At 42.3% G+C, this 22,018-nt stretch overlaps 1 protein-coding gene across 5 annotated transcripts in view; it reads left to right on the top strand.

The window, feature by feature from the left end:
- The window catches only part of LOC125751094 (fibroblast growth factor receptor 4-like), a 37,926-nt gene extending 17,127 nt beyond the window's left edge, over nucleotides 1–20,799 (top strand). The window contains exons 1-24 of one of the 5 annotated variants that reach the window (XM_049029623.1): nucleotides 5,416–5,940; nucleotides 6,905–7,008; nucleotides 7,179–7,313; nucleotides 8,948–9,129; nucleotides 9,254–9,392; nucleotides 9,574–9,776; nucleotides 9,859–9,997; nucleotides 10,431–10,475; nucleotides 10,888–11,148; nucleotides 11,449–11,550; nucleotides 11,789–11,955; nucleotides 12,913–13,036; nucleotides 14,071–14,261; nucleotides 14,569–14,707; nucleotides 14,836–15,029; nucleotides 15,148–15,293; nucleotides 15,447–15,568; nucleotides 15,673–15,783; nucleotides 15,898–16,088; nucleotides 17,077–17,199; nucleotides 17,447–17,517; nucleotides 17,789–17,926; nucleotides 18,752–18,857; nucleotides 19,006–20,799. In XM_049029623.1, the coding sequence (XP_048885580.1) occupies nucleotides 7,002–7,008; nucleotides 7,179–7,313; nucleotides 8,948–9,129; nucleotides 9,254–9,392; nucleotides 9,574–9,776; nucleotides 9,859–9,997; nucleotides 10,431–10,475; nucleotides 10,888–11,148; nucleotides 11,449–11,550; nucleotides 11,789–11,955; nucleotides 12,913–13,036; nucleotides 14,071–14,261; nucleotides 14,569–14,707; nucleotides 14,836–15,029; nucleotides 15,148–15,293; nucleotides 15,447–15,568; nucleotides 15,673–15,783; nucleotides 15,898–16,088; nucleotides 17,077–17,199; nucleotides 17,447–17,517; nucleotides 17,789–17,926; nucleotides 18,752–18,857; nucleotides 19,006–19,164 (3,195 nt within the window). In that variant the 5' untranslated portion in view covers nucleotides 5,416–5,940; nucleotides 6,905–7,001 and the 3' untranslated portion in view covers nucleotides 19,165–20,799. Of the gene's footprint in view, nucleotides 1–5,415; nucleotides 5,941–5,963; nucleotides 6,310–6,904; nucleotides 7,009–7,178; nucleotides 7,314–8,947; nucleotides 9,130–9,253; nucleotides 9,393–9,573; nucleotides 9,777–9,858; nucleotides 9,998–10,430; nucleotides 10,476–10,887; nucleotides 11,149–11,448; nucleotides 11,551–11,788; nucleotides 11,956–12,912; nucleotides 13,037–14,070; nucleotides 14,262–14,568; nucleotides 14,708–14,835; nucleotides 15,030–15,147; nucleotides 15,294–15,446; nucleotides 15,569–15,672; nucleotides 15,784–15,897; nucleotides 16,089–17,076; nucleotides 17,200–17,446; nucleotides 17,518–17,788; nucleotides 17,927–18,751; nucleotides 18,858–19,005 lie in introns of those variants that run through there. The other 4 variants (XM_049029624.1, XM_049029627.1, XM_049029625.1 and 1 more) reach the window with 4 other exon arrangements.
- The last annotated feature ends 1,219 nt before the right edge of the window (nucleotides 20,800–22,018 follow it).

The raw sequence follows: 22,018 nt of genomic DNA, 5'->3' as shown, positions 1-22,018 counted from the left end.
AGACACGAACATACTACGTAAATGGAAATATCTGATCACTTGAGACATAACTTTTCAGTTTTTATAAGAAATTTGACCAGTCAAACATACCTGAATTTCTTCAAATAGAACACAGACACAGCAGAGGGTATTGTGTCAAAAAACTTTGCTGAATGTGTTAATTTAAGCTCAGGTGACTTTTATGCCCCTCCTCTGGTCCCTTTTTTTGTACATTTATGTACAGCAGCAGCTAGAAACCTGGACACACTTACTTTCAATGTGTCTGTCTTTTAGCCATGTTATTCATCTTATAGTAAATGGCAATGGAGTAATGCATATCAGATGTTGCAATTACCAAGAGAAGTGTTCAATATCTCTAAATTTTCTCAAATTTTAGACTCCTCAAAATGGTCTACTTTTGCTTCGATGACAGCATGGTACAGTATGCTTGTGGGATTCTTTCAGTCAGCTTCCAGATGTGGCCACCCAGAATGCTTCTCCAACAGTCCTGAAGGAGTTTCTGCAAGTTCTGGGCACAAGTTGGCTACCTTACGCTTACTCTTTGATCCAAATGATCTCAAACCAGCTCTATAGGGTTTAAGAAAGGGGATCGTGGGGGCCAGGGGCATGTCCCACAAAGCAGGATTTCTCAGTTAACTTGGTTAGAAGTCATGATTGGCCAATAAGAGTTTAGGTAAGGAGCATTCCTATTGGACAATCATAACTTCTAGCTTAAGTTAACCCAGCTAACTGAGAAATCCTGCTTCATGGAGCCCCCCCGAGCCCCACCCGAGCTCATGGGTTGCAGCACTCCGTTTCTTTGCTTGTTCACAGGATAAAACATTACTTACATAACTTAACATGAGGTGTAATTAGGGTCCTTATCTTCTTGGAGATCAAATGGCTTTCAGTAGGTGTGCCCAGACCTTTGACTGGTACTGAGTTTATATTGATGGCTGAAACCATGAAATAAAACATCTTAACTGAAATGTGCTCCCAGTGATGATAGCAAGGAAGCGGAAAATTCTTTCTCGCCCAGGCAGATCCATGTGGGGTTGTGGGCCGATTGTGTCTCTTCTGGCTACATTTGGATCCTGCTAATGAATTTGTTGTATCTTACATGAACCATATAATATCCGGCTTTTTCCATCTTGATATACCGATAAAGCAGCATCAAATGGATGAAAAGTAAATCTTGGGCATTTACATACTGTATAGATGCCAATGGCATCTATTCATCAATTCTTTAGCATATTTGTTGGTAATGACAAAGGCATGGATTGGTCATACTGTACCTTTAACATTGTATGGATAATGCATAGAAAACAACAAACAACAAACAATAGTGACAAAACATAAGCAAGGCACTGATATTGCATGAGTCAATTAATAAGACGTAAATGAATACAAACAAAGGAAACACAGGTACATTCAAATAATACATTTCAGCTGAGCGTGTATTAATTGCAAGTTCCTCAACAATGTATATTTAGTGAAAATGCTGAACAGACTGAGGGAGAGAGTATCGTTAGACAAAAACACTGATGTTGCAAAATCCTGCAACTTATGCTCCACCCATCTTTGAAAGAAGCCCTTAGCTGCTGCAACATTGTATAAAAGAAAAGAAAGAAGAGATTCAGGTCCCCCCCCCCCCCCCCCCCCCCCTCAGTCATGCACATGAGCTCTTCATCGAATCACACAATGCAACTCAGATTGCTTTTTTCTGAGCAGTTTGAGCTGATGCTCAGGAGATTTACAAGATTACCACTGGAGGCGCATTCAAAAGGTGGTCAAGTTGCCCATTTGGAAATAAAATTAAGGGTATCGTTAGACTTAATGCTAATCTGCAGAATTGTGCCAGATGTTTGTTCACTATGATTTAGCTACTGTTCCAGAAGGTTGGATTATGAATCACTATTCCTATCATTAATGATTAATGAAGAATTCTGTGAATGCTTTTCAGCATTTGCCCGACTCATTTAAATGAACAACCACTTACGCTGAGACCTTAGTGTAACATACTTCATATAAAGAAGCTCTAATGTCTGTCTTTATGTCCCTTTGGCCCCCTCACTTCAGAACACTTATGATATTTTGGATTTTCTGTCATCTTACACAATTTTCTCTGATTTTACAATACTGAAAAGCAACATGTGACAGCTTTATTGGTCTTAATGTGACTGCCTTGCCACATGCGATCATAGCAGGTGCTAGATCTCATAAAATCATTAAAACAATGACGCCAAAACAACAGCACCTCGTGTTAATGAACTTCTGCGTTTGCATAATCCCACACACAAATACGCACCCAGCGTTATTTTTAGAAGGTCGCTATAATATGTTAAAACTTTGTTCCCCAAAAGGCTTTGAGGCATTCGTACTCGCCAATGAGTGAATCCCAAGGACAGAGTTTAACGTGGGTTCATCTTGTGTTAGGTCACGCATGCCCCGCTTGGCCCTACTTCAAAGGGAACAGAAGAAGAAACACAATGAAAGGTTAAGAAAAGATGCAAGTAAAAACAGTGACAGCTGTGATATCCATCTTTATAAAAACAGCGGGGTGCTAGAGGACACAGAGTCTCTCCCAGGCTGTGTTTGCAGTGACACCCCCACTTGCATTACTATAGGCCTTCTCCCACTGTTCTTTATCAAGGCAGCTTGTGTAATAATTAACTCTAACAGAGAAGAATAGTCCTAAACCAATACGCTCAATTGAGCTCCCAAATGTCTGTCCCCTCCCGCTTTCACACTGCATTATTATACATCGGTCAGATCCTTCAGTAAATCATTGACGTAGCCCACCAACCTATATTTTCACCTTGGGAGGAGAATCTGCTTAAGATCTCTACCGAGCAGAAATATACATTCTGAAACATTCTATGAAAAAAGAAAAACTAATTACAAAGACGAGAGTTAAGGTAACACACAGCTTCTTATCAAATAAAACATTATGTACTTTTCTTGCGCAAGGTATGTGATATAACTTAAATGCCTGATTTTGTATTGTAGCATGAGAATTTAATGAAAATAATTCTGGTATTTGCTGCTGGTCTAAGTTGCTGCAGAACTTTATTCCTAAAGTAAATAATTTTGAATATCTTCTTTTGAAAACACCCCTCCTCACCTCTGCCACACCTTTGTTTTGGAGAGTTATTAAAATGTTCAATTTTGTTGTGCTGTTTGGGAGTACACGCCCCCCCCCGGGTGTTGCCTTGTCTGTGTGCGTGTCCCCTAGTTTCATGCCCAATGTTACATTCCAGAGATGTCTCAAGTTTATTGCTTTACCCGAAAACAGTAATTCACAGCCTCCCTTCCTCTCTAAAGCCAGGGGTGTTTATGGTCAGGCACACAATTCAGGCAGACACGGAATTACTCAAAATACAAAATTGCACATTTACTTTAAAAAAATTAGGGTATTCTGAAGGGTGGAACTTTCCACACCATCCTACAATAATTGAAAATAATTCAGCTAGGTGAAAATGTCCACTGTCACTGAAAGGCTAAACTGAGATTTCAAATTTAATTTATGCTGTTCTGTGTTTACTTACAGAGCCAGTCCATCTGCAGCTATTTAACACAACAATTAGGTCCAATATTGTTGCATCAACATCAACACGGCCGGCATGCAATAACCCAGAATAGAAGAAAAACTCTCTACTGTATCTGTGCATTTATGGCGAGTTTATACCTGCCACATGACGTTCTGGATGAATTAACCATGAATCATAAATGCATCCTGCAATGTCTTCAGAGCCTTGAGCATGTGATAAGAACGTGTTATACTTTAGATGAAAACCATTTCATGCTTTGATAAATGCACGATTCCACAAACTCAGATAACAGGATTCCTGACACACATTACCAGTCACCTGGTCTTTTCTGTCTTTCTACTTCCTACTACATATTTTGGGCATGCAAATATCAAACCTTAAACACTCTGTGAGATAATCATAAATAATCAACAATTCAACTGTGAATGAGAGATATCGCCATGGCAAAAATCTGGTTAGAAACTATATAAAGAATTCTAGTCCAGTAAGATTCTGGCTACGAAGAGCTGTCAATGGACAAAATGTTAAGCACGAGAAATAAAGCTCATTCCATGATCTGAATGATTTCTGCTGGCCGGGTCTTTGGTCATGCTGGTAGTCTTCAGTGGCGATGTCTTAAAAATGGATTAAAGAATACATATACGTACGATTAGGCTGGCAAGAAAGGGCTCGCAAAATGGGATGCCCTTTGAAATGGAAGGTTAGCAGGGGATGTGGAGTGAATCACCGGGTAGAGATAATAGGCTTTAATGGGGTATTCTGATTCACCCGGCTGCGACAAAAGGAGCCCGCGTTGGGGATTTGGGAGCAGAGGTGGCGGGGAGTGTTGTTGGTGTTCCCTGCCTCAATGGCGGGGTGAGGCGAGCTGGGGGTGACTGTGAAGGTGGGGGGGGTGGCTCCCTTTGTGGAGAGGAATGCCAGCGGGGTTTTGAAGGAGGGAGAGCCAAGGAGCAGGAGTGAAAGAAGGACTCTATCTGAGCGACACTTGAGCTCTGTCCCATGGAGCGTCCCCGCGCACACGCTCACTCCTGGGGCGCAGCCACTGTGCAGTGTGACACGCCAGTGACAAGTGGGCATAGCAGTGGGTCACCTGCCAGGACAAGCAGTAGATGAAGACTTGGATACCTCTTTTTCCTTTGTTACTGGTTAAGTCCTTAAAGAGGGGGACAGTTTTTGCAAACCAGATTTTTTTGAACGCTTCATTGATCTTGTTAGAAAGCACCAACGTCCAGAACGAAATAAACTTGCATGTTACGTTTAGACAAAATTGACCAGATCGGTTCAAAAACGTAACAGACTCTCTAACTGGAGACGCATATATTTATCGTTTTTTTCATTCGATCTGTCTTAATATAAAATTTAAAATGTATTTGGTTTTATACAGCAAAATGTTTTTCCTGCCTGAGAATTCTGGGCCAGTTTCAAAACGACGGTTTAATGGAATGAAAGCTCAATTCAGGGCTATTAAACTGAGACTTTGAGTGGCTGGTAATAACATGCCTGGGGAGTACACGCCTTGTTTGTCCTACAGTAATTTAATCATGTAATAAAACTATTATGTGCTGAGACCAAAGAGTTTTCCAGTATCATTATAAACTTTGCTTTTCAGTACAATAAAATGAGGAAGATCCTGTAGTTTAGAAAAACTATGATGTTTTCAGTACTCATACACACATATGTATTTATTTATATGCATATATGTAGATTTTTAAACGTGATATTGGTTATTTAAAACCTGTGCTTCGATCGCAACCCACGTCGTTCGATTCCTGTACTTAAATCGTGGCACGTTTTAACGATTCTACGGGGAACATTGTCGTTTACATTTGTCACTTGGGGGCTGCTGGTGGGGGATTTCATTGGGGGGGGGGGGGTATCAGACCCTCGTATTCGCTCCCATTTTGCGCTATTGTTGTGACTGAGTTGGACTGGCAACGTAATCGGAGAGTCGCTAATTGAGACTTTTAACTGCTCCGGGTTCCTGCAGGAAAAACCATCATACGGCGGGCGGTGGACGGGGGAGAAAGTAAGGCGACATGGCAGCGACTGAACATCTGCTGTTTCCTCGCCTCCTAACTTTACATACAGTTTAAGTACATCGTGCGAATTTGGTTACTTTACAACGGAGTTGGATTTGTTTCTCTTTGCCTGAAGAAAACAGCCGATATCGTTATCTGTGTTTATCAGAAGGAAAGAAGAACTTTACGGTGGATTTTGACAATTTTCGTCTGAGCATCTTCCAGTTCATAGTGGAAGTCAGAGGACAGTTTGCATGATTTTCTTTTGCAAATTCTAGGAGTGGGACATACTGTGTTATTTACATGGGAGTTGCATATCAATCTGCCGCCTTGGATGGGATACCGGAGATTCTTTGCAAATTTGTATTAAAACAAGAATTCAACATAACGAGGTGAGTAAAAAGGTAATGAATAACATTGTGGTGGTGCATATAAGAATATTAAACATATTGTTAAATAACATGACAGGCAGAACTGTTGGATCCAATGAAGGAGTCATTTTAAAGTGAGTGTGTACCTATTAAATTTAATCAATTGAAAACCTTCATTTACCATCTAGCACATGTCTAAAAAACTTAAGCCTATAAATTTTAGTATGTACCTAATTAAATATCTAATGCGTCATAAATTGCACTTTGGGTAAGATTAAAGAACATCCCCTTCCACTCTATTCATTCCGAGAAGGGTTGGATGTGCTAATTCAATAAGGACGCAGAAATGACGCTGCCGTGCACATGTCCGCTGTCTGAGTCGGACTGCAGGTAAACCCGCCTGGACAGAGAATAAACCGCCGGCGCTTTGGTTTCTAATAGAAACACTTGTTATGAAACCCTGTTCATAAGGACCGAGGTGGTTTGGCTGCCTGATAGCTGTTCCGTATTACAAACCAGCACCGTCCGCTGCACAGAAGCGTCTGCAGAGCATCAACTAGCTTTCAGTTGATGATTTGCTATAACCAGTGCCCAGGTGGTCTATATTTAAGAATATGTACTGTTTTTCACGTACACATATAATTAATAGATTTTAAACCATTCATTTAAACCATCCATTTATTTCAATTCTGACTTTAATCTCAGAATTCTGAATTTTTTCCCCCTCAGAATTCTGACTTTAGTGTCAGAATATTTTTTCTAAAGTCAGAATTCTGAGATTAAAGTCAGAATTCAACTAATATTTTCATGATGGCCCTAATCGTCTTCCGTAGTTTTCCCATCACATTATAGATGAGAACAGAAAACGAGCGCTTAGAAAACTGAAGTCTCACGTGCAATACAATTATCATTTGTGGCCAACTGTTTCCAAGGTTTTAAACGGTTTTTTTGTGATGGCCTTATTATAAAGTCCAATTTCATTTAGCCACAACAGCAAGCAGGAGAGAGACATTTACACCCACCTACTCATGGTCATGTTGCTGATAGCAGAGACCGTACAATAGACACCTGACAACCAACGGATGTGTGGTTAAGTATAACATATGGCATTTATTTATAAATGGCTATTTCGTTATTGCAAATGAGATTTGGTGGAAGAAAAATTGTTATTCATATATTTCTATTTCAGTCCTGCTATAACAGAGTAAAAAGTGTGAAATTTAGATGCTGACATAAATTATCTTTAAAATGTTTTGTAGGTTTGAAGTTGCTTGACCCTTCGCAGAACTTGCTCACAAACTCAGATCTCCTTTTCAAGATGATCCTTGTCTTCAAGCTTTGCCTTCTCATCATTTTTGCTGATGAAGTAGTGGCCAAGGAGGACGCAGTCACAGGTAGGCTATACAAAGCTCTGTGACAGCCATATTCAATTACCGCCGTGGGATTCTGTACAAGCACAATAAATGTGAGGATATCTGTACAAAAATCAGTAGGATCTTTTAGATTCTGCGTTTCATGCAGTCATCATTTGCCCTCTGCATAGGGAGTCTTTATGTCCTGATTGTATCGCTTGGCTTTATGGGTGTATGGTTATATGTAGGCTAAGTTTTATTTCATTGGGGAATGCTGGAATGAAGCTCCACGAGGAATGCACGGCAACAGGAACTAGGAGTGATGTAATCTGTTTAGGAGAAACCGTCCGCCCGTCTTCCGTGCTATACTCGATCCTGCCTAAGCCCCCAGGCTCGGAAATGTAAATCTGCCTGGACGCATGCCAGTAGTGGGGGAGGCCGTATCTGATGGGGGTAGGGGGCTCACATTGATACTGTACAAATGAATGCCGGTATCTATCTTTACCAGCCTCGCGGGTCTGTCTCTTACTCAGGAAAATTACTGTGACTTTCTGTGTATTAAACAACTTTCGAACACGCTCTGAAACACACCTAAGTATATTTTATGGACTTTGTTATTTTCTGAGATGTATATATCTGTTGCGACTTGCTCTTTAAGTGCCTCTTGCCATAGCCGAATGCACATTGACTGCATTTGACTTCATTTAGTTCATGGGCCTCCACAATGTCATTTTTTCGACATCTTCTATATCCCTGTCCTACACTGTATTAGGGGTGGCCATTTTTATGAATCATTTGTTCTCTTGGAATATTTTTGATATTTAGGTAGCTAGGTTAGATGAAAGACATATAGTGAAATTTCAGTTGTTATATATATATATATATACACACACGTGTGTGTGTTTAATGTTACATGCAAATGCATCTCATATAAATACATTTAGCAGAGACAATGAGAATAACATAATGGGTGTGTTACATTTCGAGTCAGATTTGCCTTTTGTTTTAATTTCGCCTCAGTACACATGAGCAGAGAATTTTTACAGGCAATGTAGAGAACAGGTAAGAAGCATGTGCTGATTACAGCGTGTTGCCACACCCACCACACAACAAACCACCTCAGGGATGAGAGCCTGAGCTCAGCCGGTGATGCATAACCTAGGCAGACCTATGCATAACCTAGACCAACCTATGCAAAAACCTAGACCAACCTACGCTGGGCATCCCACAAAATGTATTTATGTCTACAGGCCTGCGTTCACACCTCTTCTAAATGTCATACATTGGACAGAGTCACAGTCAAGCATGGTTGTTAAAAGTCATGTGCTTGTTTTATTGGCTTATCCAGTGCAGACATTACCTATGTTACTTTGCTTGTTTTTTTGTGAACACCCTGACAAAACGTTTTTGTTCATGCAAACTCTAGAAACACAGGATGTACTGTAAAATGAACAACATAAAGAAAAGTGTTTCTGATAATTAATGCCCTTAAGTAAGTTGGAGGAATCTGTCACCTTGCCTTTCTTTTAAATTAAACTCCAAAAAGGAAAAAGAGCATTTCATAGAAGAGGAACAGATTGGTTTTCATACGAATTCTCATAGGAAGCAATTAGTGAAGAAACTGACCCAGGAGACACTATGTCAAATATTTACATGTCATTGCCTTTTTTTCCCAGAGTTCACATTTTCACGGTCCCTCCTTCAGCCAGGATACCCCAAAAATGCCACTGTGTCAGTAGGAGGAGAGGTAAAACTCATCTGCAAAGTCCAAAAGCGATTATCAGCTTATGTGCAGTGGTTCAAGCAAGACGCTGGTCACCTGAATGCTGATGGTCATTCTCACCTCAGGGCACTGACTGTAAGTGAGAACCTCAGAGATGATCCAACTTCTGGTCTGCGCTTGAGGTTTCATTTTCTGTTATCAGTACTATCAACGTTAAAGCGGCTGTTTCTGCTGATCACGAATGATGCTCTTCTTTCAGCCGTCTCTCAGAAGCCTCACGCGAGGTTCCATTCTCCCTCTGACAAATATCACTCTTGAAGATGCAGGTGAATATGTGTGCAAAGCTGAGAATTCTGAAGGACAGTCCTTTCGGTCGGCTTGGGTCGAGGTCCTACCAGGTGAGGTTTTGGATTGACAGTTGTTTTCCAACCCATTAGGTCTCCGTAGCTCCACCAAGCATTTTACTACAGCTAGAAAAATGTTATAAACACCACAAACTTTCCACTTATGGAGCAAAATCCAAAGGCAATGCACTTCTTCCCTGGATATGTTGAATAATTTCCTTTCTTCTGGTTTCAGCGCTTCCTTCGCACCATCCTGTTCTGCAGGAGGGTCTGCCCGCTAACACCACGGCTGTGTTGGGCAGTGACGTGCGGATTTATTGCAAAGTCAGCGGAGCGTCACGGAGTGACATGCTGATCCGCATGCAGTGGCTAAAGCATACTGGACAGAATGGTAGCCAGTACAGGCTTAATGGTTTCCCCTATGGGCGAGTTATAAAGGTAACACATAAATCTGTCTCTTATTCTTTGTTTATTGTCTGTAGCTTTCTGTAAGTATTCTCTCTTCTGTTTTTTTTTGTAGAATGGCACTATCAAAATATCAGACATGGAGATTCTTTATCTATCCAACGTAACTGCCAAAGACAGTGGGGAATACACATGTCTAGCAGAAAACTCTTTTGGATTCTCTTATCAGTCAGCATGGTTGACTGTCCTGCCAGGTACACCTACTATATGTGCAGATATATATGTGCATCCCTTGCAATGAAAGGGATTTTTACAGTTGCTCATATTTCCCTACCTGTGACATTTAACCACATAAGTATAAGTGAATGAATGAATGAATGAATGTTGCATTTATATAGTGCTATTCTCAAGACACCCAAAACATTTTACAAATGTGATGGGGAGTCACTTCATCCAGCACCACTGTGCAGCCCCCACCTACATGATGCGACGGCAGCCATTGTGCGCCAGTACGCTCACCACACAGTAACTAAAGCGGTGAACTGGCAGGGGAGGATTCAGCAGCGAGATACTAGTGGGCACTTTTGCACTTTGTATGCCATAAAAGAAATCTGGGAAATTTTGAAATGCCTGATATAAGTAACCAAGGCGTATATCATACATGCAGTTATTTCTGGGGTATTTCAGAGCGACTGTCGGGAGCAGCTGGGCCTTCAGGACTGAAGTCAGAAGGTAAGGTCTAGAAGTGGACTTTGAGGTGAAAGATTTCATCGTGCGTAAAAGGCTAAGAACCTCCAGTGTGTTTCCATGGCCTGAGATGACTTAGGCTTCAGCATCTGGCCATTGGCTGTCCGGGAAACTCGCTGCAGTTTCTGGTGCAAATACCCCAGCTTCTGTCACGCTATGACATTTTCATTACCGTCTTTGTCAGCCTGCCAGGCTGCGTGGCTCGTTATCAATACCACAATAGGCCAAACAGGGAGGGGGGTGTCCAGAATCACTATAGGAACCCCTGTGGGCTTGTCACGCGAAATAAGTCAAGGAATGATTCAGAATGTCACAGTGGGGGAAGCTCTGCCTTCTGTGTAAGAGTGTGGCATTGCCACACTGGAAAGACACTGACGCCGCTGTTTGCATGGCTAAGATGCATCAGGTGAAGAGACGGAGGAGGCTGTGGAGCACTTACTGCTGGAGCCAGGCGATGTCCTCAAGCTGCACTGTGATGGCAACCGCACAGGGCATGTCTGCTGGCACAGGGACAGCAATCGCATGCAGCAGAGCGCCCATGTGCTCTTCACTCCTGCCGCCATAGAGATCACAGACGTAACCTACGAAGACTCCGGATTGTATGTGTGTCTGCTGTGTGGCACGGGAGAGAAGCTTCGCAGCTTCAGAATCACTGTCGGTAAGGCTAACAGCATGTCTGATAATGGAGATAACTCAAAATTTTCATTCATCCATCTATTCGTTTACATTTATTCATTTAATTGATACTTTTATCCAAAGAGACTTACGGTCGAGGGTAGGGTTATAATTTACGTGTGCTAACGAGAACTTCAATCCATAACTGTTGCATGGGTAGCACAATTCTCCAGCTGTTGAGCTACAGCAGTAAATTGCTTACATTCCATAACAACTTATGCACCTTAAATTTGAGGTGTAAATGGATTCGACAAAAATCTGTTTTTTTTTCCATATGATCTAGACTCACTAGGATCAGGGGACGAAGACATGGTTGACGAAGAAGACAATGGTCTGGAAGATGCAGATTCCGAAACAGAGGATGTGGAAGTCTACTTCACACGAGGTCTGTTGCCCGGCAATTCTATTATTCTTTGCACCTTATGCCAGCTTCATCCATCCATCTTCCAAACCGATTATCCTACTGGGGGCTCCAGAGCCTATCCCAGAAGCTCTGCACACATGTAACCCAGGTGGAGATTTGAACCCAGCTCCCAGAGGCATGAGGCTAACCACTGCACCACCATGCCGCCCTCTAAGCCAGCCTCATTTAACATAATATTTGATGTCGATTGCTGAATTAGGACCTTACTGGACACATATCCAACGCATGGAGAAGAAGCTGTATGCAGTCCCTGCTGGAAACACAGTGAAATTCCGATGTCCCGCCATGGGCAGCCCGCTTCCAACCATTCGCTGGCTGAGGAATGGGCGTGATTTCAGAGGCGAGCACCGGATTGGTGGCATTAAGGTAAGCTATTCATTTTCTTCCTTCTTTTTTGATTTGGGCCATGGCTGGCCACCCGAATCTCTTTGCTGGGTGTCTTTCAGCAGAAGCCCTAATTGCTGCTACACCCTGGACATGCTTGAACGGTTAATAATAGTTTCGAAAGGCCTAGGCCCAAATGCAAGAACGGCACTATAAAGGGCTATGAACAGATATCTTCATTATACCAAAAATTTTTATTGTTGCAATGGAAGCTGCATAAGACTTGTGAAGATAATATACTATATGGACAAATGTATTTAGACACCAGCCTGTCCAGCATCTCACTCTGACTTAAAGGGTATTAATATGAACCCATAAGTGCTACAATAGCCTGTACTTTTCTGGGAATGCCTTCCATTAGATGCTGGGACATCGCTGGTGGGATTTGCCGCCATTCCGGTTGGGTATTGATGTTGGGTGATCAGGTCCCTCTCTGTGAGCTTGTGTGGCCCCCACCTCGCGCTGGACTTCCTTCCAGATGTTTTCACTTCACAGTCACTTCACTCGCAGTTGACCAGGACTGTGTGCTTAATTACACTCCTGCATGTCAGCAGTGGGTGTGGCTTATGTCTCTACTTCCTGTAATTGCTGCAGGTGTCCTGAAACTTTTGTATATATAACGTGTGTCATGTCGTTGTCTATTCATATAATACCTTTGCTACCCATTTACAATGAGGCTTCCCTTTTTCCCACTTATACATTTTAGTAAGTCATTAATAAAAAGAATTCTTATAACGTATAAACACATTACAATGTGTTTATTATTGTCCATGAATGATTTACAAAGTGTTACAACCTAATTAAGACCCTGATTATAAACCATTCATACACCATTTACAAGGGTAGTCTTATTGTGAAGTGGTAGCGTGTCTTTTAATGTGTCAGAATAACAGATTGTTTTAGACACTCAGATTTATTTTTGTTTTGATCTTCCAACAGCTGCGGCACCAGCATTGGAGCCTGGTGATGGAGAGTGTGGTCCCATCTGACCGAGGGAACTACACCTGTGTAGTGGAGAACATGTATGGCTCCATCTCGCACAGCTACATTCTGGATGTGTTGGGTACGACAGTATCTTTGACCTCTTATTACGTCCAAAAAGAATGCGAACCTCACCTTTATATTATGCTGACCATAATTAAAAGTTTGATTCATTTATTATTGAAAAACATTATTTATAAATGTTTTTAGCATTTTTACCCTCAGCTGGAACGGAGGACACCTTTACTATATATTTGAGCGTCTTATTAACGTGCGAGTTAGTCAGTCAGGAGCAGTAGACATTTCAGCATTTTGGATAAATTAGCCTTGGAATCAGGTTCTTACACATAAAGGTCCTTAAGTATGGGTCACCCCAGGGCATCCAGACAGACTGCTCTACCTGAGCAGTGGCGTTTTCTGTCGCTGCCAACGGGAATGGCTGAAAGAGAACAGCTTCAAAGGAACTGTTACCATTTGTCGTCCACGTGCTGCTTATCTGCTTCCTCCGGTTGCTTAATCTGATTTAGACTTATAATTATCTCGTTTTCATATTTTTTCGGCCTTTAGTTTATTTGAAGGGGGAAAAAAAATGAAAATCAGTAGCAAAATCTTTGCGTGTTTATTAGTATAAGGACAAACAGTACGGTTGTTCATAATTAAAGTACCCTTGAATTTTTGCATGCAATGTAACAATGTGCTTGGCAGCTTCCCAAAGGCAGATATATGCGGCGCATTAAAACTTTCCCTTAGCACCTCTGCTACGCTGCATGCACTGTTTCAGGGCAAAAGGTTCACTTTGTCTGAAAGCACGTGTTGGTGTGTTTGTTTATTTATTGTTTGTTTATTGATTGGATGTTTTATTGTTCCTAATGTGTCTATTGTTTTGACGTGACATTGGATGGGATGCATCTTTAAATTTCATTGCTGTGGAAACAACAATGACAATAAAGCATCTGAATCTGAATGTATTTCCTTGGTCGTTCGTACTGTTCCAGGTGAGAGGGCTGTTTCGCTTAGTCTGCGGGCAGGCGTGGCCTCTCCCGGTCACCTGACGCGAGGACATTGTTCTGGGACGGAGAGCTCATGGAAGGCGTATGTTCTCTTTTTTGGTTGCAGAGCGCTCTCCGCACCGTCCCATCCTGCAGGCCGGCCTGCCAGCCAACACCACTGCGGCAGTGGGCAGCAACGTGCAGTTTTACTGCAAAGTTTACAGTGATGCACAGCCTCATATTCAGTGGCTAAAGCACATTGAGAGAAACGGCAGTCGATATGGTCCTGATGGCATCCCCTATGTCCAGATCTTGAAGGCAAGTGAAACTTACTTGAAAAGGACTCATTTCCGTCATTCATATGTTTCTGTATCCGCTGTTCTGATTCACGGTTGTGGGAGGAGAGCCTATGGGCATAAATAACACAGGGTGGTACACCAAGTCATCTTCGGCGCACTACACCATTCACACGCACAAGCACGCCTCACTTGCCATATCATATTGACCTGTAGGTGAAGGGTGTGTGAGTGCGCCCTGTGATGGGTTGGTGTACCATCCTAGGTTGTTGGTCAGAAAATGGACGGATGGATGATATTGACCTTAATCTCTTGTTGGTTCTTCATAGAGTGGCAGCCTAAACATGTCGGACGTTGAGGTTCTCTACCTCACTAACATCACCATGGAGGATGCTGGCGAGTACACCTGTTTGGCTGGGAACTCTATCGGATATTCTTATCAGTCTGCCTGGCTCACCGTTCTACCAGGTATAGTTTGTCCTTCCTACCGACACTTTCTAGGAGACAGAACCACTATCAGATGATGATATGTTTTAAACAACAGTTCATTTTTTTCTGCAAGAAGTATAAGGACTGCTTGTGTGTTTCTTAAACAGAAGACGAGCTAATCGGACAGGTGGATTCGGACGAGACCAAGTATACCGACATCATCATATATGCCTCAGGGTCGCTGGCTCTGGTCATGACGATTATTATCATCGTACTGTGCCGCATGCAGGCAAATTCCAACAGGGAGCATTTTGAAGCTCTCCCTGTACAAAAACTCTCCAAATTTCCTTTAGGCAGACAGGTGAGAAGAGCTTCAATGATGCTGTAAAAATTTGGATACACGATATTATCAGGCTTCAATAGACTGTTCAGAGAATGATCAATAACCGTAATCTGTGGTTTGTCGCTTGTCTTTTCAGTACTCGGTGGACTCTGACTCATCGGCAAAGTCCAGTGCCTCTCTTATGCGAGTGGCTCGACTCTCCTCAAGCTGCTCTCCTGTACTGGCCGGAGTCATGGAATTTGAACTGCCTTTTGACCCAAACTGGGAGTTCAGCCGAGAGAAGTAAGATCGGCTGCATCACCCGCAATTACTCATGCACCCGCTACGCTCCTGTTATCGCTGCCAGATTATTAAGAGATTAGTAACTGAATGCATGAAATGTTAACACGCTTTTGAATAATACTAACGCTACTTCAATGTTATTTTTTTTATCAGTTTAACCCTTGGGAAGCCACTGGGAGAAGGTTGCTTTGGACAGGTAGTAAAGGCAGAGGCATATGGAATAAATAAGAACAGCCCAGTCCAGTCAACCACTGTGGCAGTTAAGATGCTCAAAGGTACATGGGTCAGTCTTAAGGTTGAGTCGCACAGATTCACAGAAGAAATAATTCCCATAACACCCCCCACTGATCACAATGCATGTCCCCATCTCTGTGCTTAGATGACGCCACTGACAAAGATCTTGCGGACCTGATCTCCGAGATGGAGTTGATGAAGGGGATGGACAAGCACAAGAACATCATTAACCTGCTGGGCGTATGTACCAAGGATGGTAAGCACCCTCAGCGCTCTGCTTGCAGTGTTCACTCCATTTGGATTCTTAGCTTCTGATTATGTTGAGGTTTCTCCTCTGGTGTGAGTAATAGTAGCTATGAAATCTACACAGGCCCCCTTTATGTCCTGGTGGAATATGCTTCCAAGGGCAGCCTTCGGGAATTCCTGCGGGCACGCCGACCACCTGGCATGGACTACACCTTTGATATGACCAAGGTGCCAGAGGAACATCTGACCTTCAAGGACCTGCTCTCTTGTACCTATCAGGTGGCACGGGGTATGGAATACCTGGCCTCCAAAAGGGTGAGTGTCTCAGGGCTGCCATATTCCTCCAGCCCGTTGTCACTCAGCAGCTCACACTGTCACCAGATGCTTGCGCTGGGGATTCCACCAATGAGTGTTTACAGCTGCCTCCATGCTGGCTCTGCAGGGCTTTTTAAAGAAGCGTCGTAAATCCATTAGTGAAGCATGGGGCCCGCCTGGGCCGGGAGGGGCCGCTCCCCGTCCGACCGGAATCTCGGCCAATGCCTGCCACAAACCAGGGGATTCATTTCTCAGTATCCAAATACTGCTGCTATTTAAAATGGAGACCAAAATAAACTTAATGACAACCATTCAGCCTGTTAACAGTTTTTTCTTGTTGTTTTTTTTTATTACCACAAGATCACACTAAGATAAAATGTGCCTGCTAAATGAGCTTCTCAAATCCCTTTTTTTGTTTTTCTAAGTGTATTTTAATTTGTTTGCCTAAGATTTTCAAACTACCAGTTTCTAAATTAACCCTCTGTTAAGAAATGTTTAGTTTCAGGCATGTTTACTTATTATTTAATAATGGAAACTAACTTAAAAACTACGATGATAATTCTTGTAAAAAAAATTTGATGATTTTGTGTATTCCTCTTTAATTGAGGGGACACAAATAATGTAGTAGTAAATGTTTACTTAATGCTTTAATTAACCAGTAACTAAGTGTTGGCTACATACTGATCCATGCTTGCTCATCATTAATCAATCATTATGGTTCATGTTTTCCATTCAGGAACTATATTAGTTATCAGTTAACTAATAAGCTAATAATTAACCAATATCGTTTCTGCATGGAATAAATGAACTGTCATAATTTATTAATGATGAAATAACACTTATTCACTGGTTAATTAATGCATTAAGTAAGCGTGTACTACTACATTATTTGTGTCCCCTCAAATAAAATATTACCTTTCCCTTCCAGGTATTTCCTAAGTTTCATGTATATAAATGTTATGTCTAATAAAGAGTGTTTTTCCAAAAGTGCATCCACAGGGATTTAGCAGCCAGAAATGTTCTGGTGACTGAAGACAATGTGATGAAGATCGCGGACTTTGGGCTTGCCAGAGGAGTGCACCAAATTGACTATTACAAGAAAACCACCAACGTGAGTATAGCAGCGCGACACCTCCAGGGGGCGTTACTGTGTCCAGAGAAGCATGTGAACAACATTAGCCTTCATGTACTTTTCTTCAGTCACGTCTATTGTAATTTCTTATTTACTTTTTAATGACACTCCCCTGACTGACAGGCAGGTTGATGGATATAATTGGGGTGGGCGGTGGGGGATAGATGAAAGTTAACCGCTGCCACATCTGTGTGATTCCCAACTGTCCACGCTTTTGTATGATTAGGGACGTCTCCCAGTGAAATGGATGGCACCCGAAGCCCTCTTTGACAGAGTCTACACACACCAGAGTGACGTGTAAGTGTAACTAAGAAAGATCCTGGTTAGACCTTGACCAAGCAGACATACTCCACACATTCATTCCATCCATTCTGTGTCACAGATTTTGCACAGTTCAGTAACATGACAATATCTGACTAGGTTCCTGCTTGGTAAATCTCATGTGAAAGGTAAAGCCTGTGCTTTCAGTACACAGCATGTGCCTCTGCTCTCCATGGACCCTCCATCTGCTGTCATCCTGAAGTGTGCACTTTGACCATTGATCTTCCCTGTCTGCTGTACCCCTTAGCTGGTCTTTCGGAGTCCTGATGTGGGAGATCTTCACCCTGGGAGGATCCCCTTACCCAGGGATTCCAGTGGAGGAGCTCTTTAAGCTGTTGAGGGAAGGCCATCGTATGGACAAGCCCTCCAACTGCACGCATGAGCTGTGAGTAGTGGCTGCAGCCCCCCCACACAGTGCACAAAGCCCCCCCACAGTACTGTTTATGAATGTGAATGTTTGTAACTCCAGTAGGATATTTACCTCTTTATACGTGATATATTAGGTATTGTCTGGTATAAGCATTACCTTGTCAAAAAACAGCCAGTTACACTGAAACCACGTGGACTCTTTCATGAAGACTTCTAAGCAGTATTAAATTGACTATTAAATGTATTCCAATATTTAATCGTATTAATAAATGCTATAATATTAAGTGTTGATAAAGTTTCAAGAGAACTGTTGATGAATTGCTATAAATGTCTTTATAGAAAGTGGTGTCTTTCAAACATCATTGGGGCCAAGTTTTATGCTAACATTATGGAATCCATCCATTACTAAGGATCCTGTCCTCAAATAAATCCATTTTCTAGATGGAGCCTATGGGCATAAGGCAGGGAACAACCCAGAATGGGGTGCCAACCCATTGCAGGGCATATTCACACACCAGTCACTCACACATACGGACCTATGGACAATTTGGTAACTCCAGTGACCCTCAGCATGATGTTGGACTATGGTGGGAAACCAGCATGTCTGGAAACCCCAAAGGCATAAAATGCAATGTGGAGACTCTAACCCTGGTTCCAGAGGTATGAAGCAATAGTGCTAGCCACTGCCCCCCCCCAAATGCATATCATTGAATTTGTAGTGTAAAGGGTCCAAAACCATTATAATCAAAGCACCAAAAGGTAACAAGGATGGCCTGATCGAGTTTCATGTGTTTTCATATGATGCATGAAAATGCTGACTGGATAGTTCTTCATCTCCCAGGTACGTGATGATGAGGGAGTGCTGGCATGCGGTCCCAAGCCAGAGACCCACTTTCAAGCAGCTGGTGGAAGAGCTGGACCGAGTGCTACTGTCCGTCTCCAACGAGGTGGGTCTCGTTCCTCAGAACTACGGGCAGCACCCGTGCCACTCTGCTGGCACCTGGAATCGCTTTGGAGCTGTACACAGTAAATGACCACTTCATCAGGCAGGGGTGCAATGGTGCTAAACTGGTATTTCTTCCTTCCTCCCCCTAGTATCTGGACCTATCAACGCCATTCGAGCAATATTCCCCTTCTTGTGAGGACACTTCTAGCATGTGCTCTTCGGATGACGATTCCGTATTTACCCACGATGCCCAGTCCACAGACCCCTGCCTACGCCAGCAGACTGTTCACTGCCAGACAGGGACCTGAAGGAGCCAAACAGTTTCAAAGACCCCAGAGTGCAGGCCACAGAAGGAGAGTTAGTGAACAGCAGCACAAGGACAGTCAGCCTTGGCACTGTCTTTGAAAACATTATGGCCAAACTTGGCTGGGACATCTCGCAGTTTTCTGCCTTGTATTCATTGGCATCCCTCGCAATATTTTGCTAAATATTCTGTTAGGGTGTAGGCTGCTGTAGACAAAAATCTGGACATGCCTAGAGATTAGTCACATTGCAAACCAGTATAAGTCAATGGAGAAACACCAGTTTAAGTAAATGGGGTTGGATCTGCATGTGGCCATTAGATAAAGACAAAGAGAGAATTAATTTTCATACATAAGCATAAGATTATAGTATTGTCAAATGTAAAATATATATTTTACATTTCAGTAAAATACGGTCTAGGTACTCTGTCTTACATTGTCCGTCTGACAGCTGAGTACTTCCACCCCCTGTGAATATATTAAATACTTAAATACTGTGTGTACATATTTCAAGAAAAACAAAAGTTACCCTTTATAAATTATTTTTTGATTGATGTAATATTAAATTATTCGTAAGAAGAGGGAATAAATAAAATTCTGACCCCATTATTTAAGATCTTTAAGGAAGCATATTCCTTTTCCTAAGAAAATAACTTCCAAATGCTGCTTGAAATATCAAAATGCTTCTGAAAGTTTCCTGTCCCTATTACTTGCTGATTAGAGTGTTACAACCAAGCTTCCTGTAGGGCCTGTAGCTACTGTAGCTGCTGAATAATAAAGGGACAGATTGGAACTGAAGGACTTGGATACTTTGATTAAGAATCTGAAACACCTTCTGCTCTCTGTAACCTTTCAACTGGCAACCCTTGCATCGAGGGGACAGACTGAGGCCGGGCTGAGCTGTTGCTCTAACAGCCTGTGATGGATGTGACCCCCTGTGCTTGTGTGCAAATTAAGTGGGCTTATTATGGTAATAGGGTTTGTTGCCGTGCCTACTCTGAGACTCATCTTAAAATATACAGATGCTAATTCTGTCTGCTAGGGGAACTCTGACATTCAGAAATGGCCCCAGGGTGAGATCTTTCCTCCAGGGAAGATAAGGGTATAGAGTTTCTATCAAGTGATTCGGTAATGGTTGTCTGTCTGGGTCATTATCATCTCTTTCGTCAGTGATGATATATTTTTAAGGCCAATGCTGGTGCGTCAAAAGCTTTTCCAAAGCCACCTGGGGAAGTGGTTTGGCAGGGAGTGGGGGGTGAGTTTTCTGGAGAGCGGTACCCCTGATTGGTGGGGGGTGAAAGGGCTTGTGTGTCTCAGTTTTTATTTGGGGACAGATTTCATTCTACATGCTTTGTTCAAAATACACTGCAAATACTTATCCCAAAGTGAAGACTGTCAATCCATTGAACTCAAAATAATCAGCCTCACTTTTGCAGAACCGAACGCAAGAACTAATGTATCAAATTTGTGAATGAAGCAAATAAATGTAACGTTTGACATTCCATGATTGTATTTTCATAACTTTTATAACAATTTCAGTATTCCACAGTGTCTGTTCTCAGATTTTAAGATAATTATTTTAGACATATGAAATTAAGTTATTGTTGTTTTTATGTATGAAATAAAGTATTATATAAATAATTTTTGCCTATTGTCTATTTTGACATGCAGTACAGATATGCTGAGAAATATAAGCTATTTGTATCAAAGTTATTTTCCAATAACCTTATATGTGGGATTTTAACAATAGTTTACTTATAGGTTTATAACAATAATACTTGGGATACATAGTAGCTATCTGAGTTTAGTGTTTATCTGCTATAGTATTTCCCTTTTCAGCTCTAAATATGTGGAAATGATTAGTTGTCGAATACTTCCCCTCGTTATCTCCTGCATAAACTATTCCTTTCTAGTGTGACACACATTCAGGAATTCAGCATAACTCTTTAGGTACCATACATCATGACACACCCTTTTCTTGGCCTTCCAGCCGATACTGATAAGGAACCTCCAGGATGCACCCTTCCACTGCATGAGATTAGACAAGACTTTCCAAATGGGCTGCTCTTCTCAGCCTGCATTATTATGAGCTTCACATTATGTGTTTGGTCAAGGGTTAAACATTCCACACTGCTGTGTACCAGTGGTCCGTACAGTGGTCTGTACAGTGGTCTGTACATTCCTCAAAACAGTAACATGACACAGAGTTACCTATACAGTACTTTGTTCTGTGAACACACATTAACGCACATTTTCTGTTGGTCCTATACATAGAGTCAGAGATCCCACCTCTAGCGGACGTAACCGCCCCCCCCCCCCCCCCCCCACACACACACACGTTCCCAGAAATTAATACACCTAGGGTGGGATTTCTGTATAATAAAAAAAGCTAACAGACCTTGAAGCTGTGTTTTATGTAAGTGCTCCCAAACCTGGGGTAGTACAGTGGTGCAGTGGCTAGCACTGTTGCCTCACACCTGTGAGACCAGGGTTTGAGTCTCTGCTATGGTTTTGAGTTTCCATGTTCTCCCCATGTCGTCATGGCATTTCCTCTGGGTACTCTTCTTTTTCTTGGTCCAAAAAAATGTGAACTGGAGTTACCAAATTGCCTGTTGGCATGTCTATGTGAGTGTGCCCTGCGATGGGTTGGCGCCCCACCCTGGGTTGTTCCCTGCCTTGTGCCCATAGCCTCTGGGATAGGCTCCGGACCCCCCGCAACCTTGAATGAGACAACCGGTTACGGAAAATGGATGGGCTCTCACAACATCTCCGGTTTTGCAGTAAATATTTTACAAAGCCTGTATTACCAGTCAAGAGAGTCTGTGTTGATTAAACATCTTCCAGTAAAACAACAACCACA

This window comes from Brienomyrus brachyistius, chromosome 10 (assembly GCF_023856365.1).
Source record: "Brienomyrus brachyistius isolate T26 chromosome 10, BBRACH_0.4, whole genome shotgun sequence".
Classification (NCBI taxonomy): Eukaryota; Metazoa; Chordata; class Actinopteri; order Osteoglossiformes; family Mormyridae; genus Brienomyrus; species Brienomyrus brachyistius.
The sequence above is the reverse complement of the archived record's forward strand: the minus strand, read 5'-3'. Positions and strand labels throughout refer to the sequence as shown.